Genomic DNA, 17,399 nt, shown 5'->3' on the forward strand with positions numbered 1-17,399 from the left:
ATTGAAAGGATGTGAGACAAATAGATAGAGAAATAAAGATAGATCAATAGATAAATGAGAAGATATAAAAAGGATGGAAAGAAAAGATGGATGAAAGGACAAACTCATTTCACCTTACAGACCTATAGAGCGTACCTATTGACGTACCTATCGCACAAAGGTGCGATTGCTAGTACATGAAATATAATACAAAAATTGTGAACCGTTCTATCGAGCGTCGCCCACCCCTACCTTTTCAAATAGAGAATTATAAACCTCATTTAATTAATAAAAACATTCCCCCACGGACTCTTTATCGGAGAAGTGAAATTTGTCTTTGTCGCTAGGGAATTCATATCTAACATTGAAAACTTGTCTGTAAACATTATATTGATCATAATCCATTTAGCCGTTGTAGAAAAACAAATTTCAAGGTTTCGGAAATTTGAAATCCACACGTCTCAAACACACAAGTGAATTTCTGATGGACAAGATTCATAAATATGAAGAATTTGTCGACCGGCGCCTGAAGCCCGACCTCGCTAATGCCATGGCCGAGAGGTGAGTTGGCTCGCCAAATTTCTCGTCCGTAGAGATTATTCGCTGGTTTTGTTCTTTCATGGCTTTTACATATTATTTGTTTAAAATGGAAACCTCTCTAAAAAATTTTGTTACAGAATTTGTCTAGAGAATTTGATAATGTAGCACATTTCCGTAGGCTTTGCGAATTTTACTCGGACTTGACATATTTCTGTAATCACGAGTAATAATGATTTCTGGCGTAACTTTTATGCATTAGAGCGTCTGCAGTATCGACTTTGCTCATTTATGAAAATACATTAGTCAGGGTAAATATTTAATATAAGAAAACCCTAATTTTATTTGGCTAATCTCCAGTTTGGCACGTGTGTCATTGATTGTTTTGTTGGTCAAAGGTGACTGAATATGAGATCATTTGAAACAACGAAGCACTGCCCAATTTTAAACACGTGTGCAACAGACTTCGATATTTTTCATTTTTAGCTGAAAATGTTTAGGGTTCAAAAACTAACCTATTAAGTTGCCTTTGACGGTCGGCTGTGAAAGAAACAATTTAGTAATTGGAAAGTAGTATTATAGGTGGCGATGTAGAATGCATAGTCTTTTCCATTTTTAGCTGCTGAGAGTTTGGGCTTAAAGGTTAGGCAGGGGTCCCATGAGGGGGGCTTGGGCACTATTTTTTAGCGAATAGAGGTCCCATGAATTTCTTTTGGGGGCTAGAGGATTATTTAGAACCTTTTCCTCCAAAATAGTTGCCCCTATTTTTTAGCCCTCTTAAATTGAGCCAGTGAAAAAAAGGTGGGGCTGGAAATAGCCCCACCAGCTTAGGAAAAAGTTATGCCACATAGCAAGTTGTGCTCATTCTTTCCCACAAAAACAAAGTTTTTACTTTTAAAAATATTTTAAATTTTCAAAATCTTCTCAACTTCCACAAATTTAGGAGCTGAATTTTTTAAGCCACAATACATGGGACCACTCACCTTTAAACATTCCTAAAAACTCTTAGCGACCACCTGCTCTATTTTGTAGGAAACCCCCTCCATGGGACCCCAGCCTTAGGGCATTTAAATTTAAAACTTGTCCATGCAAAAATAAGCCACTTATTGTTTAAGTTATTATGTTATGTCACCAATAAGTGAACCCATGTTTGATTTATGAGATTTCTCTTGTGAAAGCTCACAAATGAATTGTTTACTGGTTTTCCTTATATGTTATTCAGTTCTTGCTCTACGTGGTTCTGACCTTGTGACCAAATTCAGTTTTAATCTTGAAGCATTCCTCCTATGCCTGAACTGTGGAGTACTGGCCAGTTGCTGAAAGCTAGGAGAGCTAGTGATGTGGGCCTTTCATCTTATCAGAGGGGGAATTACTCCAGCTTCAGGGATGTTAAAAAGTACTAACATATAAGGCCTTCGATAATATGGGCCTCTTTCTTTACTTTTGTTATCTGAGAAATGTTACAGAGGGTATACATTACAGTCAACATGCATGCATCAGGCACTAGCATTTATGTATGTGTGAGTGTGTGGGTACACTGTATACCTCTATGCATGTAGATGCATGTATATTTTCTCTATGTATGTATTTATGCAAGTGTGTGTACATTGTGTTTTGTCCCTGGGTTCTTAAAATTCAGGGGCATGATATGACCTTAAATATTTGTCAAGAACTTTTGTGTGCTACGGGCAGACTCATGGGTTTATGTACATGGATGGTGATGTAGACTTGTGTATGTCTTTACACTGTTTAGATATGGTCACCTATCATCTCTTCACCTCATATAACTTCAAAAGCATTACATTTCACCTTCACTTAGTAGTCAATTGAGTTATGCAAATGTATGAAGGTGTATCCATTGAGCGAGCTCCCCTAATTTATGTGACGTTTGCTGATAGACTCAACCAGGTGAGAAATTCCACTTACTATGCATAGCATATAGATTCTGCACAGGTGTTAAATGCATAGCAATGGCCAAATGCTATGAAAGGTATATCATGATTCTCCATATAGATTGTTAACAAACAGAAATATTTAAGGTAATTTTGATGGCTTTTAACTCTTTATAATTGTTACTGTTGCTCAAAAGTCTATAAATTACCCCTAGTACAAAAGGGCTTCTAGTTACACAATCAGAGTTGAAGCGTCTGGGTTTTGACCTGATTGTGTAGTTACATGATATCAGTTTTCCTGTTGTCTGGATGATCTGGTTACCATTAATGGGCATACTTAGTCTGCACAAAGAGTTAGTGTAAGTTGTGATATGTAAAACTTGAAATTGACCGTCTCTACTCTGTTACTGTTAAGGACATCTTATTTTCTTTATCCATGGGCTTTGTCAGACTTATTAGTTTTCCATGATAACTTATTTTATATCCTTGTGGAATATTGAAACAACGACTTCATTTTTTGAGCTAGATAAAAGTGACCTTCGGGACCATACCCATATATTATAACCAGCAAATTTACAGATTTGGGGTAGAACCGAAAATCTAGTGGCAGTATGGAATTGAGAAGCGACTGAATTTCATTATACAGTTAGTTGTTTGAAGTCTCCATTATTCATAAGTGATATTTACAGTCCTATAAGTAAAACAATAGGCAATTTTTTTTCACCTTGAGGCAATCTTTATCACATTGTCTGATAGGTATACTTCAACTTCAAATGCCTTGTCAATGCTTGGCAAGGGAGCATAAATAGTGACAAGTTTTATAAATTCAATTCCCCATTTTGCTTGGTGTCCTCATAGGTTGTCATCGTGGCTGAAGGCTGTGATGCTAAATAGAATCCGTTGAATGACTGCTTTGAAGTTGCATCCCATCCATGGTCTCACACCAAGGTGAAATTTAATGGTGGAGAGTTGGAGACAGCTTTATCCAAGACAAGGAGTCCCTTGCACCTCTATGGCCTTATTGATACCTTTGACAGAATTTGAATCGTCTTTTTTGGTTCCCCTACATTGAAAAAATAAAATGACAAACATAGAGGAGATGTTCGTGCTGATTTGATACTTGCTTTTAGTTTTGTTGAATAGGTTTTCGAGCATCACTGTGATGGTGCAGATCATGATTATTACAGTAGTTTTGAACATTTTTGTCTTCTTGAGGTCTGAAATCTCCTCTAAGAAGGAGATTTGTCTCTTTTTAGCTAGTAGCTTTATAGTAGTGTCTGTAGTTGGACACAAGAATAGCTGTTAGGAGTGGTAAATGAAGGTAGGATATAACCTTAGATCTACCATAATAACCTATGATAGATTGTGTGCTTGTACCTTGGGTGTAGCAGGGTAAATTTTCACGACCACACATGCTTAAGTGGTTTTTCCTACTGCCAATGCATGGAAGTTGGTCTACATGATGATATGGGGTCATCACTAAAAATATTGGGCCTTTGGCTCTATAAAGGTTCTACCATCTTACCAACTAAGCAATTTGTGTTGTTTCAAAAGTTGGCTCATTGGTTTCTCTATAGACATGTCTTATTGTGTATTCTATTAAACTTTCTAAGAATAACCATACTTGCTTCAATGTCATATATATTCAAAATTTGGGCTCCCCCAGATGTAATGGTTACTAATACTTATAGACTTGCCTCCAAAGTGCACTTCTTTTAATAAAAGTTTATGCATATTGCAGTCTCAAGAGAACTGAATGAATCTTTAATTCATTGTTTATTCCTTGACTAAATCCTTTTGAAGTGGCTTTGATCGCATAACCCTCATGGTATTGTTAAGTAAAACCAACGGCAAGAAACCTAGGATTGCCTTTGGAAGCATTGTTAAAGTTGAGTTCGCTCCATCCATCTGGTGTGTTCAATGTTTTTGCACCTCTCCTTGGGTTTAAAGGTGTATTGTCTTTCTCAACACCATGAATGGGGGAAAATAATACCTAATTTTCTTGCTAAGAAATGAATGCTTTATTTTGACCTAGAATAAAGCTCAAGTCAGATAGCAATTTTATTACTAGATACTAGATTCTTGGTACCCACAATTGCTTTCTATGGGAAGAAAACTTCTACAATAAATTTAATTTGATAAGTGTTTACTCCTTGTGCTATTGTTTAGAAGGTTTATTATCATTTTTAAATGCCTATTGTTACTTTACACACTATTGTTTAGCCGATTTCCACTATCAATAACTTAGAACACTTTAAAACTTGCCATTATGAGTCTCTTCGAAATAATAGTGTTTGTCTTAGTTTAAGAAGGTTTATTATCATTTTTGAATGCGTATTGTTACTTTACACACTAGTGTTTAGCCGATTTGCACTATTAGTAACTTGGAACACTTTAAAACTTGCCATCATGAGTCGTGTCAAAATAATAGTGTCTATTTCAGTTTCACCAATAATTTATTGGATTTCTTAGAACTTATGAGTATGAGTGGAATCAAACAAGGTTCTACATAGATGAGCTTGACGATTCAAGATAATGAAATTTAGCTAATGTTCACAAATCACAAAGCTGCTCGATGGAGCTTGGCATTATTGCTAGTTATAATAGAAAGGCACTAGCTTGCGAGGATTCCTTTTTTAGAAAGATACCAAAACAAAAGAGAACAAAGTAGGGGTAAACCAAAGTAGGTCAATCCCAAGTTAAAAATTATGAATGGAATTGCAAATTAACATGTGACAAAAGAACTCTTTAGTGGTAAAGGGACTTAGGCCAAGCTTAAAAATGGAGATTGGTACTTTTACAATGAGATGGGCTAACAACATTATTGTTCTCTATCCAAGAAGGTGAATTTTGGATTTAATAATTTTTGTTCGAAAATGCCCAAGGCTAATTGGACAACTCTAGTAGGAGTCAAGGTGCTCTCTCTAGAACATCTTGTAGCATGTAAGATTGATAAACATTTAAGAGTGGGAAGCATATAGTAATGTTTTCTTTCCTATATGACCCAATTTTAGATAGCTAAATGTAGCAGATCCATTCTTTGAAAAATGATACTAAGAATATTGAAGTGCTTTGAAGCTTCTACACAAAGTAATGCTATTCGACTAGTTTGTTCCTATCTACGAATTGGTTATATGGCGAGGAATAGTTATACAAAAACATAAGTATTAGGGGAATAGTTATATAGGAAACATGTTATTGTGTAACATAGATTTCAAGGTTAGGGGATTGAAGTGGCAGAAATCCTGGACTTTGAGGATTTCTGCCATGTCCATTTTGACTTGTTGCACCTCAAACACTCATTTCTTGGCTTCATTTCACTTTTCCTAGCCTCTTATGGCCTCTATGTTTGCTCAGGACAGATTTGGGGAAAGCAGAATTTTGCAAGTTAGAGGATTAGAGGGGGTTGAATTCCTCTGATTTGGGGATTTCTGCCAATAAGGACTTTACCTTGTTGACAACTTTAGCTCCAAAAACTTACCATTTTAACATTCTTTTGAAAGCTCCTTACTCCATTTTGAATTTAAAATGTTGGATTCATGTCTTAGACTTGATTTGGGTGCCTTTGAGGGTGGCGGCAATTTGGATTTGAGAGGATTAATGTGGCGGGAATCCTTAAGTTTGAGGATTTTTGCCAAGATCACTTTGCCACTTGCACCCCAAAAACTTGTTACCTTGCACTCCTTTGATAATTCCTTCATCCTATTTCAACTCCCGCAGCCTCTAATCATGATTTACGATCAATTATGAGTTTCCAAGGAGCAGAAATCCTTAGAAGAGAGGGTTGTCATGGCATAAATCTTCTGATCGAAGGATTTCGGGCACACTTGCAGCTGTCATCCTTTTGTCAAAAAATATCTGTCTTTTTTCACTTCATTGTTTACTCATTGCATTAATCATTTTTCTATCTTAGTAAGGATCCCCTGTCATGTCCCCACTCTAGCTCAGTCTAACAGAGACATGTGAGTCAGCTTATTATGGGGTCTTGTAGGTTGACAGGGTTGGATAGAGACCCAGTATGGTTATTCAGTGTTGGGGACTTGGTTTTCTGGTGGGTATTGATCAGTTGGGTGACGTTCCTTGTTTTTAGGAGGCAGTTCCTACATTTATGGGGTTCATTCCTACTTTTTAGGAGGTATGATCATGCCCAGGGCTGGGTTTCCATGAGATGACCCTTTGGGTTCAGTTTCAGAGGGATAGGGCTTGTTTCCTAAATTTTAGGAGCATCCCTAGATTTTAGGGATGAGACTGCCAGTGGATCCTTGATTTCTGACTTCAGTCACAGACAGGTGACAGGATGATTTTATGGTTTGTGATGTCAGTTGGGCAGTTTGTGGCTATTTGGGTTATATTTTTAATATTTTCTAAGTTAGCGTTTAATATTTAAATAAGGCTAAGTTAATAGCCATTTTGGAGTAATAAGAGAATTTTGGCCTCATCTGGATGCGTATCCCATGTTATGATAGCTCGTTGGAAAGGTCTTGAAATTCTCTAAATCTTCCTCTTTGGTCTCAGGGCAATTCGGTGAGCGGATTTATTACTATGGTGGAAAAGGTCATTTTCTAGTGACATGGTCACTTTAAAATAAAATTTAATTCATTTTTATAGCCAACGCCAATTGGGGGTCACTTTAGGGTTCGAATTGCTTTGCAAGGGGTTATAAGGAGATGGGCGCCATTTCTCATGATTATGCATATTTTTCAAACACTTCTTTTTAGATTTGCTCTACTTGAGCGGTTTGCTTCTGGGACGCAAACCCTAGGGTAATTGCTGGCTGGGACGTAACCCTCAGCAGCATTGGGTATTGGTTTGTCAGTAGTTTCAATAGTATTCAGGAGGAAGGTAGACGCCACTTCAGCTTGGGCCTACAGTTTATTTTGTTGGGCATGTTCTTTGGCGTATGGAAGGTGAATTCTAGCAGCCGTACATTGCCATTTCTTGCAGCCGTACTTGCAGTCGTACTCTGCCATTTGCATCACTTGGATAGATAGAAAAATCGGTTACTCAGCAGCAGAATCTTGCATCTTATTAGCCCGTTTTCATCAGCCAGTTGTGGCGTCATTGTTAGAGGAAATGTACTGGATCTTTTATTTGGCTCTTTAATTTAGAGATCTGCCTGGTACGATTTGTATCAACTCTAACTTTACTGCATATTGTTATTTATTTTCAGACTCTTTTCTTGCCATTTGTTACTTCTCATTTCTATGTGGAATAATCATCAAAAACACAAAAACAAACAAACTCTTCTGCATTTCCGTCTAGTTCAACAAGAAAACATTAATAAACAAGAAAAAACAAAAATAAAATAAATCTACAGCAGATTTGCAGTAGAGATCCATCAGGGATCTTTCAGTGGTATCAGAGCTTACATCCTGCCAGCCTGTAGGGTTTGTGAGAAATTGTCACAACAGATTTTGGCATCTGGGTATTGGATAAAAGCTTTTGATAAATCATTTCAGCATCTGGATAGTCACTAGTTGGTGGATTGAATACAAATCTATGCATCTTGGTGGAGAAATACACAGATTCTACGAGCGCAGGAGAAACTAGTGGCAAGTAGAGGCCGCCAGAGACGCACAGATACCAGCTACGGGTGAGGCACAGGGTGCTGCTGGCGACAACATGCCTACAGAGGCAGAAGAAAGAGAGATGGTGCGGACCCTATTCACTACTTAGCCTAGGATCGCTCAGGCTCTAGACAGGTTACAGGATACCTTGGAGCATTTGGAGATGGGTGGACACAGAGGCAGGCAAAGTAGATCAGTTTCAGTGGCTGGTAGTTAGCGCAGCCATCAGTCCCATTCTTCAGTTGGGAGCTCCCTTCATTCCAGTAGGAGGCATCGCCATCGTACACCCACTACGAATAGGCCATTGCTTCCCCAATTCATACCAGGTGAACGGCTAGCGCAGGTGGAACCACCAGAAGTGGGGTTTCAGGAGTCAGTTTTGACGGCCACAGCTGAGTGGAGAGCTCTACCTCCTGAGGTTCGGGACATCTTCCCTCTTCCCCAGTATTGTGCATAGCGTAGAGATACAACCAGGTTCAAGGGAGATCGTGGTAATAGACTACCACAACAGCAGCAGAATTATGACCTCAATAGAGCTACTGGGAAGATTACATTGGCCCCATATAATGGCTCAGGAGACACTAGTGCACGAGCTTGGGTCCACAAGCTGGACATATACCTTTCATTGAGGCCCATGCCTGAGCGTGAGGCTATTCAGTTTGCTGTGTTGTATTTAGAGGGGATTGCCTATGATTGGTGGCACCATGGATTGGTCACCCAGGATAACGCCTTAGTTCACTCCTATGCTGAGTTCACTGAGCGACTCATTGCACGATTTGACTGTAAGGATAAAGAACTTTATTACAGGGAGTTGGCTCACCTTAAACAAACTGGTCATGCAGAAGCCTATATTAATGAGTTCCAGCATATTGCAGTTATGGTACCGGATATGCCCCAGAAACGTAGTGTGATGTTGTTCATTAAGGGTTTGTAGGATAGACTAAAAGGATTGGTACGTGCTTTCCAACCAGCTACTCTTAAGGAGGCTATTGATGTGACATTGAGATTGGATAGTGTTCGCACTTCTTATTAGGCAGATAAGAAACCATTTAGAGATTCACGGCCTGCACAGAAGGCCAATACGACATAGAACAAAGGAGGGACCTCATCTAAAACTCCTTGGATGAATTAGGAGACGAGGAATGAATTGAGGAGGAAAAAGTTGTGTTTTTCCTGCAAAGAACCATGGGAACCAGGACACCGTTGCATGGGTAAAGGAAAGGTTCATTTGATTGAGGTGACTTCTGAGTTAGGAGATGAGGAGGTTCCTGATACTGATATTGAGGATAATACAGAGGATGTTGAGCATTTTCCGACACAGTTGGAGTTAGACATCGCTGAGCCTGTGGCATCAGCTAAAGTAGCTATGGCTACCCTCTCCAGTTATCCTAAGTTTCATGCCTTGAAATAACCCCGTCAGGATTATTGTTTCTTAAACACCAAAATACTAAAAACTACAAGGGTTTGACATTCCGTCAAACAGTTAGCCAACAAACTCTAATATTGTTGAAATAACCCCCCTCTATGTGAGCCACTAAATACAATTCTGAATGAGGTACTTCAACTAACATTCGGCATAAACATTTCAATACATGTTGTTTCCAGAAAATTTTACCAAATATCCAGATACAAATTGGTAGAAGTTCAGAATAATTTTATTGCAAATACTATTATAATAACAGAGGTGAATAACCAAATATCAGAAACAAACAATGGAACCTGGATAATGGTCACTTCATGGAATTGTCAGACCCGTGTACTGTAGCCGATGAATTCCAGCTGCCGCCTACTATTTTGTGTGATTTATATCCTGCTTCCGTAGACTAGCGTTTGCATTGTTACCATCTGCCGCTGGTTTGATAATTAGCTATGCCGATGTCCCTTGGGAATAGAATATTGGTTCTATTCAGAAAACCGCCGACCTCCAAGGTTCGTCTTGCAATGTTGGATGAAGCCCTTATCTTTTCGAGATCTGTAGTTTCACGAAACCAATTTTTATCCACCTGCGATTTCTATGATGTTATCGCTGTAACACTGTATATGCAATGCGCTGCTCCTTTGGTCCTGTTCCCAGACTAATGCGTCTTTAATAATTACAAGGGATCGACCATTATATATACTTTGAGTGCAGCAGACTCTGTTTCAAAACCCGTGCTTGGTAAGGACGCAATGAAGAATGACGCCTGGCTAAGGTCGGAATATGGAGTTTCACCAGCTATTCAAGGATTCTTTACCTTTTCCGCCTAATCACCATATTTCTTGATGCCTAAAGTGCGATTGGAACCCGCTAAATCGATTCTAATCACTACTTGCTAAGGAGGTCGCACTTATCGGAAGTTGAGCCCACCAGATACAAGGAAAAACGAAGTTGATATGGAAACCAAATGCATCTCGTATCACTGATACCCGCAATGTTATGATTGGAACCAGAGGTAGATTTCTGGATTGATTCACAACATGCTGTAGGTGATCTATCGCGACTTATGACATTGTGCCCAGACTGTATCGAGTGCCCTTATTCAATCTTCCATCAGGAGATGATGCCGGTACTGATTACAGACTTGCCGTTGATACTCATATGCTGCAGAATTAAAGAGTTGTGATGATCACATAGATGACGAATGCCTGCCTATGATCATGAATGATCGAATACTATCTTTCAAACTGAATGATACACTCGTTCCCTGATAATCAAATATCCCTAGTCAATAAGCGCTTATTCATAAGTGACATTTGCCTTTCGTCCAGGTTCGGCCTTAATGATTTGTGGCAGTGCCGCTGGAAGATTGACTAGGAGACTCGCCTTCTTTCCTAGATCTGTTCAATACTGCAACTGATCCTGTAAATCCTAGATTATATCTTCGAATATCAACCCTCAGAATGATCCTCCGAAATTGTTGGCCTTGAGCCACAGATTCTGCCCTGATGAAATGACTGAATGTCACCTCCAATCTGCAATAATTCAGATGATATTTCACACCCTCAAAATTGCGTACCGATTGAGAGTTATCGTTCTCAATGGCCAACTGTGACAATTGCAGAAACCCTAGGTTCCACAATGCACCTGTGATTGAATCACAATATGAAAACAAGAGAGATAAACAACTGCTTGATTCGAATGGAGCCCCGGGGTGCTTATTTATTCTTTCCTCTCCATCTTCTCCAGAGACTTCTAGAACATTTTTGATCTTATCTCTTAAGTGACTTTATTAAATATTTTTATAATCCAAGTCACTTTATTAAATATAAAGTTATCTTTTAATGTTTATTTATTTAATTAAAATAATTAATTAGTCGTCCCTTAAAATATTCATTATTTTGGACAACCAGATTAATTAAATTAATTAAATCGAACTGTCACCAAAAAATGGGGACATGACTGTCCGCCCTTCCCGAAATTGCTTGTCCCCAAGCAATGGCTGAACCATAAACCAATTAGTATGCCTGGGTCCCAAATGTAAATCTGTATATCATCCCAATCCTCATCATACTCTCGTGGAGAAATCATCAATACCAGTAGCTGAAAAACTGTACTCAATATCCAAACAACTGACAACGCTGATGGAATCATCTGAAAACCAACTCTAGATGTCGATAGAAGAAACCGTTCTGCGGAACTTAAGCCAACTGAAACATCAACTCTATCAAAACTCAAGTCCCTGTCTAATTGACACCTGCACCCAACTGCACTGTAGATATGACAACAGCCATAGGTACCTGAAACACTGCCATCAAATCCAATCTCTGAAAAACTGCTCCGGGTGTGTTGATGCTGCAGGCTGAGTAACTTGCTACTACCAATTTTATTTTCAAAAGATGGTGCCAATCTATCCCCTAATGGATGGTAGGAAATTGGAGCCAATCTACATCTGCGTGAAATAAAATCTTCTATCTCTGTGTCAAAAGAAAAATGATGAGCGTACCCTACCGTATAATGCCGGTAAGAACCTCCAAACTCTGCTGTTGGCTCATCATCACTGAACTGGGAATCAACAGATGGCTCCATTTTCTGACTCCGAGTGACTGTAGGCTGGATAGGATCCCGTGCATTCTGCTCAACAAACCCTTCCTCGAGATCCTTGTGAGGTAGCATAGTAGCAAGGACCCCTATAATCTTCTCAACCAATCTGCAAATAACACTAGTATCTTGGATGAGAACACCTTCTGTCACTTTATGCGAGTCCAAATGAACACATGCACTATCCATCAAATACTCCATGAACGGTTCAGTGCAGTAAAAATTATATGAGGAAACATTAACATACTCCCCTTTACACCACAACTGGTCCTCCTGTAAGGGTGGCCTACTCAACTGTACCGCACTATCAACTTCCTGAGAAGAATCAATCTGGAGGCTTGACTCTATAGGTGTCACAAACTCATTAAGACCAGCGACTTCCAAATCCTGGACATGTGTGTTAGCCTTAACAATATGCTCCTTAGTAGCAACTGTGGAAGTGTACTTACCATCGTCCACCTCAGTAGTCAAATGAACTGGGTCTGGGGCTGGTTTTGACCGCAAATGCTCCAACTCCACGGTCACCTCCTTCAACTGAAACTGCGACTCTTGTAGATCTCGCTGTGTGTCCTCTAAAACCTCAGTAGTCGCTATGAGCTCCTGGGAAAGCTCGCTCACCTCTTCTTCACGATCCAAGAGTGCCTCATAAGCTGTACTTCCCCACTCAACCAGGTGATCACGGTCAGCTACCAATCGTAAGTAATCCTGCTTCAAAATCCGAACAGCTTCACGCAAGGCATGAATCTCTGCCAAAGAAAAGTAACCACCGCTGGACTCATCTGTCATAGAAGAACCCCAACCAGTGACGGCCAACAACTGACGAGCAATATCAAAATGCTCACAAGCGATAACAATGTCTTGCTCACTAACTTTTAACTGGCTAGTCACATGATGGCTCTGGTTGAACTGTCTCCTACAAGCCTCTTCTGGTGCTCGGTCTAAAGGAGTATCCTCATTATTATCATCCATATCTCGCGAATCATCTCCAAGGTCCATATCAACATCCAAAATGTCAAAAGCTGTAGTACTGCTGTCAAGCTCTTCTGTACTCAAAGAAACTGTCAAGGAAGCTGAATCTTCAAAACTGTTGACTTCATCCTCCTGGATGTTATCAATGCCGAGACGATCCTGGGACTCATCAATATACCCTGCCAAATATGAAAAATCTTCAACACCTTTTAGCAAGAATGGTCGTCTGCATATATGAACCAAACCTAACATCGGTGTATAAAAACTAATACCAACATCGGATGTTCTGCTGGCACAAGGAAAAACGACACCGTATACTCTGCTGATCAAATCCATGATAGCATCCAAATAATCATGGTTATCATAAAGTGCTCTCCAGTCAACTAAATCCCGAATGCCCCTGAAACATTCTCGAGTCCATATCCGTAAACAAGGAACAACTGGTAACTCAAGCAAACTCCTTACCTGAGTAATGTGACCAACACCAACTAACTTCACATACCTGTCTGCCATTGTCCTTGTATCCTGGATGTGAATGCAAGATGAACTCGTAACATTATCAGCTACCATATATGATCCGTCTGCTGCAGGGAGCTGAATGTCAGGCATGTAAGATGAAACTAAGCCCAGCTCCATGCCATGCTTATTTCCATGTCTCTCCCAGTCCTGTAATGCCAAAGTTGCTCGAGTGTCCTCAAGCTCGCAAGAAAGCTTGACAACTTCCTCCTCCTTCCTCCTCAAGGCATCTGAATAGTCTTTGGCAAGGCTTAGAAGATGGTCACGATCTGATAGAAGATGTAAATAGCTCAACTTCGTCGTTCCCATTCCTTCACTGATTGCCTGTAAATCAAAGCAAGAAGATTTTGCCCGAACTCCCTTATGTCTTCCTTGTGACTGAATTATTCGGATGTGCTCTTCTATCATCTCCCGCATCCTGTCATGATGGGATAAAGAAGCCACAATACTATCTTTGCTTACCTTCAGCTGGCTGGACAAATCATGTGAAGTACTGCCATTCTCATCCTCATGTGACGAAGCATCTAACTGAGCCTGGTACTCTCTCTCAGCAAAATCATGAATGCTCGATGTCTGCTCATTTCCACCAGGTACCTCATCATCATGCATAATGATATCTTCATCATCATCTGAACTCACTTTACTGTAATCATTGACTGTCGGAACCAAACCACCTTTAGTATCTGAGACATCACCCTTGGGAAACCTGTATACAACTGTCTCAATTGAAGTATCAAGTTGACAGTTACTATCCATCAGCGTAATATCCTTCACCACTTCTTCCTGTGACCGAACTGAAACCTCTGACCGGTTGCACACTTGTTTCTCGAATTCCTCATTAAGGTTCCTAGTAACATCTCTCATTGTATCAGTCAACGCTTTGTGAGAAGATTTGACAAAACGAAATCCAGTTGATTTGTTCGCCTTAGTTGGGTCAGACAGCCTGTCAATCATACGGTGGTGCTTAACCAACAGTTCAGACATGTTATGTCTGATTTTTCTGAGCTCATCCTGAATGCCTGAATAGTCCTCCTTTCCACAATTTCGACTCTGCATACTGTGTCTATTAATGGTCCAAGATTGTGTCCTTGGAGACTTTGTACTGTACTTGTCCATCTTGGTTGAAGTAGAGTGCTGATCACTCATGTATGTCGGTTCTCACCCCACAGGATGGCAAGAAAAACCGCTCTGATACCACTGAAATAACCCCGTCAGGATTATTGTTTCTTAAACACCAAAATACTAAAAACTACAAGGGTTTGACATTCCGTCAAACAGTTAGCCAACAAGCTCTAATATTGTTGAAATAACCCCCCCTCTATGTGAGCCACTAAATACAATTCTGAATGAGGTACTTCAACTAACATTCGGCATAAACATTTCAATACATGTTGTTTCCAGAAAATTTTACCAAATATCCAGATACAAATTGGTAGAAGTTCAGAATAATTTTATTGCAAATACTATTATAATAACAGAGGTGAATAACCAAATATCAGAAACAAACAATGGAACCTGGATAATGGTCACTTCATGGAATTGTCAGACCCGTGTACTGTAGCCGATGAATTCCAGCTGCCGCCTACTATTTTGCGTGATTTATATCCTGCTTCCTTAGACTAGCGTCTGCATTGTTACCATCTGCCGCTGGTTTGATAATTAGCTATGCCGATGTCCCTTGGGAATAGAATATTGGTTCTATTCTGAAAACCGCCGACCTCCAAGGTTCGTCTTGCAATGTTGGATGAAGCCCTTATCTTTTCGAGATCTGTAGTTTCACGAAACCAATTTTTATCCACCTGCGATTTCTATGATGTTATCGCTGTAACACTGTATATGCAATGCGCTGCTCCTTTGGTCCTGTTCCCAGACTAATGCGTCTTTAATAATTACAAGGGATCGACCATTATATATACTTTGAGTGCAGCAGACTCTGTTTCAAAACCCGTGCTTGGTAAGGACGCAATGAAGAATGACGCTTGGCTAAGGTCGGAATATGGAGTTTCACCAGCTATTCAAGGATTCTTTACCTTTTCCGCCTAATCACCATATTTCTTGATGCCTAAAGTGCGATTGGAACCCGCTAAATCGATTCTAATCACTACTTGCTAAGGAGGCCGCACTTATCGGAAGTTGAGCCCACCAGATACAAGGAAAAACGAAGTTGATATGGAAACCAAATGCATCTCGTATCACTGATACCCGCAATGTTATGATTGGAACCAGAGGTAGATTTCTGGATTGATTCACAACATGCTGTAGGTGATCTATCGCGACTTATGACGTTGTGCCCAGATTGTATCGAGTGCCCTTATTCAATCTTCCATCAGGAGATGATGCCGGTACTGATTACAGACTTGCCGTTGATACTCATATGCTGCAGAATTAAAGAGTTGTGATGATCACATAGATGACGAATGCCTGCCTATGATCATGAATGATCGAATACTATCTTTCAAACTGAATGATACACTCGTTCCCTGATAATCAAATATCCCTAGTCAATAAGCGCTTATTCATAAGTGACATTTGCCTTTCGTCCAGGTTCGGCCTTAATGATTTGTGGCAGTGCCGCTGGAAGATTGACTAGGAGACTCGCCTTCTTTCCTAGATCTGTTCAATACTGCAACTGATCCTGTAAATCCTAGATTATATCTTCGAATATCAACCCTCAGAATGATCCTCCGAAATTGTTGGCCTTGAGCCATAGATTCTGCCCTGATGAAATGACTGAATGTCACCTCCAATCTGCAATAATTCAGATGATATTTCACACCCTCAAAATTGCGTACCGATTGAGAGTTATCGTTCTCAATGGCCAACTGTGACAATTGCAGAAACCCTAGGTTCCACAATGCACCTGTGATTGAATCACAATATGAAAACAAGAGAGATAAACAACTGCTTGATTCGAATGGAGCCTCGGGGTGCCTATTTATTCTTTCCTCTCCATCTTCTCCAGAGACTTCTAGAACATTTTTGATCTTATCTCTTAAGTGACTTTATTAAATATTTTTATAATCCAAGTCACTTTATTAAATATAAAGTTATCTTTTAATGTTTATTTATTTAATTAAAATAATTAATTAGTCGTCCTTAAAATATTCATTATTTTGGACAACTAGATTAATTAAATTAATTAAATCGAACTGTCACCAAAAAATGGGGACATGACATGCCTTCCGGTTGAAAGGTACACTTAAGGGTAAGCGGATCACCAGTTTGGTAGACACAGGTGCTATGCATAACTTTATTGATCAAAAATTAGTTGAGAGGCGTGGGTTACAATACGAGGAGTTTGGTGGTTTTGGAGTGAAGGTGGCTGATGGTGCCATTTTGGGTTGTACCAAGCGGATTCCACAGCTTAGTATTCAGATGGGAGATTATACTTTGACTGATGACTTATATGTGCTTCCCATAGAAGATTATGATGTGGTTTTGGGCATGCAGTGGTTACAGGGTATTGGGCGTTACATTATTGATCACTATCGTATGCAGTTAGAGTTTCTTTCTGGCGGGCAGAAGGTGATTTTGAGGGCAGCGTCAGATGGTGGATCCAGGGAGGTACTTAGCATAATGGAGAGTCAGTCTCTATTTGCTAAGCTTTCCAAATGTGAGTTTGGATTAGGGGAGGTGTTATATTTGGGTCATGTGATAAGTGCTGAGGGGGTGAAGGTGCATGAAGAGAAGATTTAGACGATTCAGAATTGGCCTGTCCCTCGGAACATTACTGAGTTACGAGGGTTCCTTGGATTGTGTGCTTATTATAGAAGATTTGTGAAGGGTTTCTCACAGCTGGCAACACCTTTGACAGATCTCACAAAGAAAGGATCGTTCAGATGGACAAAACAAGCACAGGGGGTCTTTGATAGACTCAAGGAGGTTATGAGTACTTGCCCTGTTTTGGCACTACCTGATTTC

At 39.8% G+C, this 17,399-nt stretch overlaps 1 protein-coding gene across 3 annotated transcripts in view; it reads left to right on the forward strand.

Moving 5' to 3' along the window:
- Positions 1-220: 220 nt before the first annotated feature.
- LOC149571522 (Prefoldin chaperone subunit family protein) overlaps positions 221-17,399 on the forward strand; it is a 170,455-nt gene continuing 153,276 nt past the window's right edge. For 2 of the 3 annotated variants that reach the window (XM_089813029.1, XM_089813031.1), the window contains exon 1: positions 221-540. In XM_089813029.1, coding sequence (XP_089669155.1) covers positions 464-540 — 77 coding nt within the window. In that variant the 5' untranslated portion in view covers positions 221-463. The remainder of the gene's footprint in view (positions 541-17,399) is intronic. The other variant, XM_089813030.1, reaches the window with a different exon arrangement.

The sequence above is a fragment of the Cupressus sempervirens genome, chromosome 2, assembly GCF_028749045.1.
Source record: "Cupressus sempervirens isolate cs-2001-9-10 chromosome 2, ASM2874904v1, whole genome shotgun sequence".
In the NCBI taxonomy this organism is placed as follows: domain Eukaryota; kingdom Viridiplantae; phylum Streptophyta; class Pinopsida; order Cupressales; family Cupressaceae; genus Cupressus; species Cupressus sempervirens.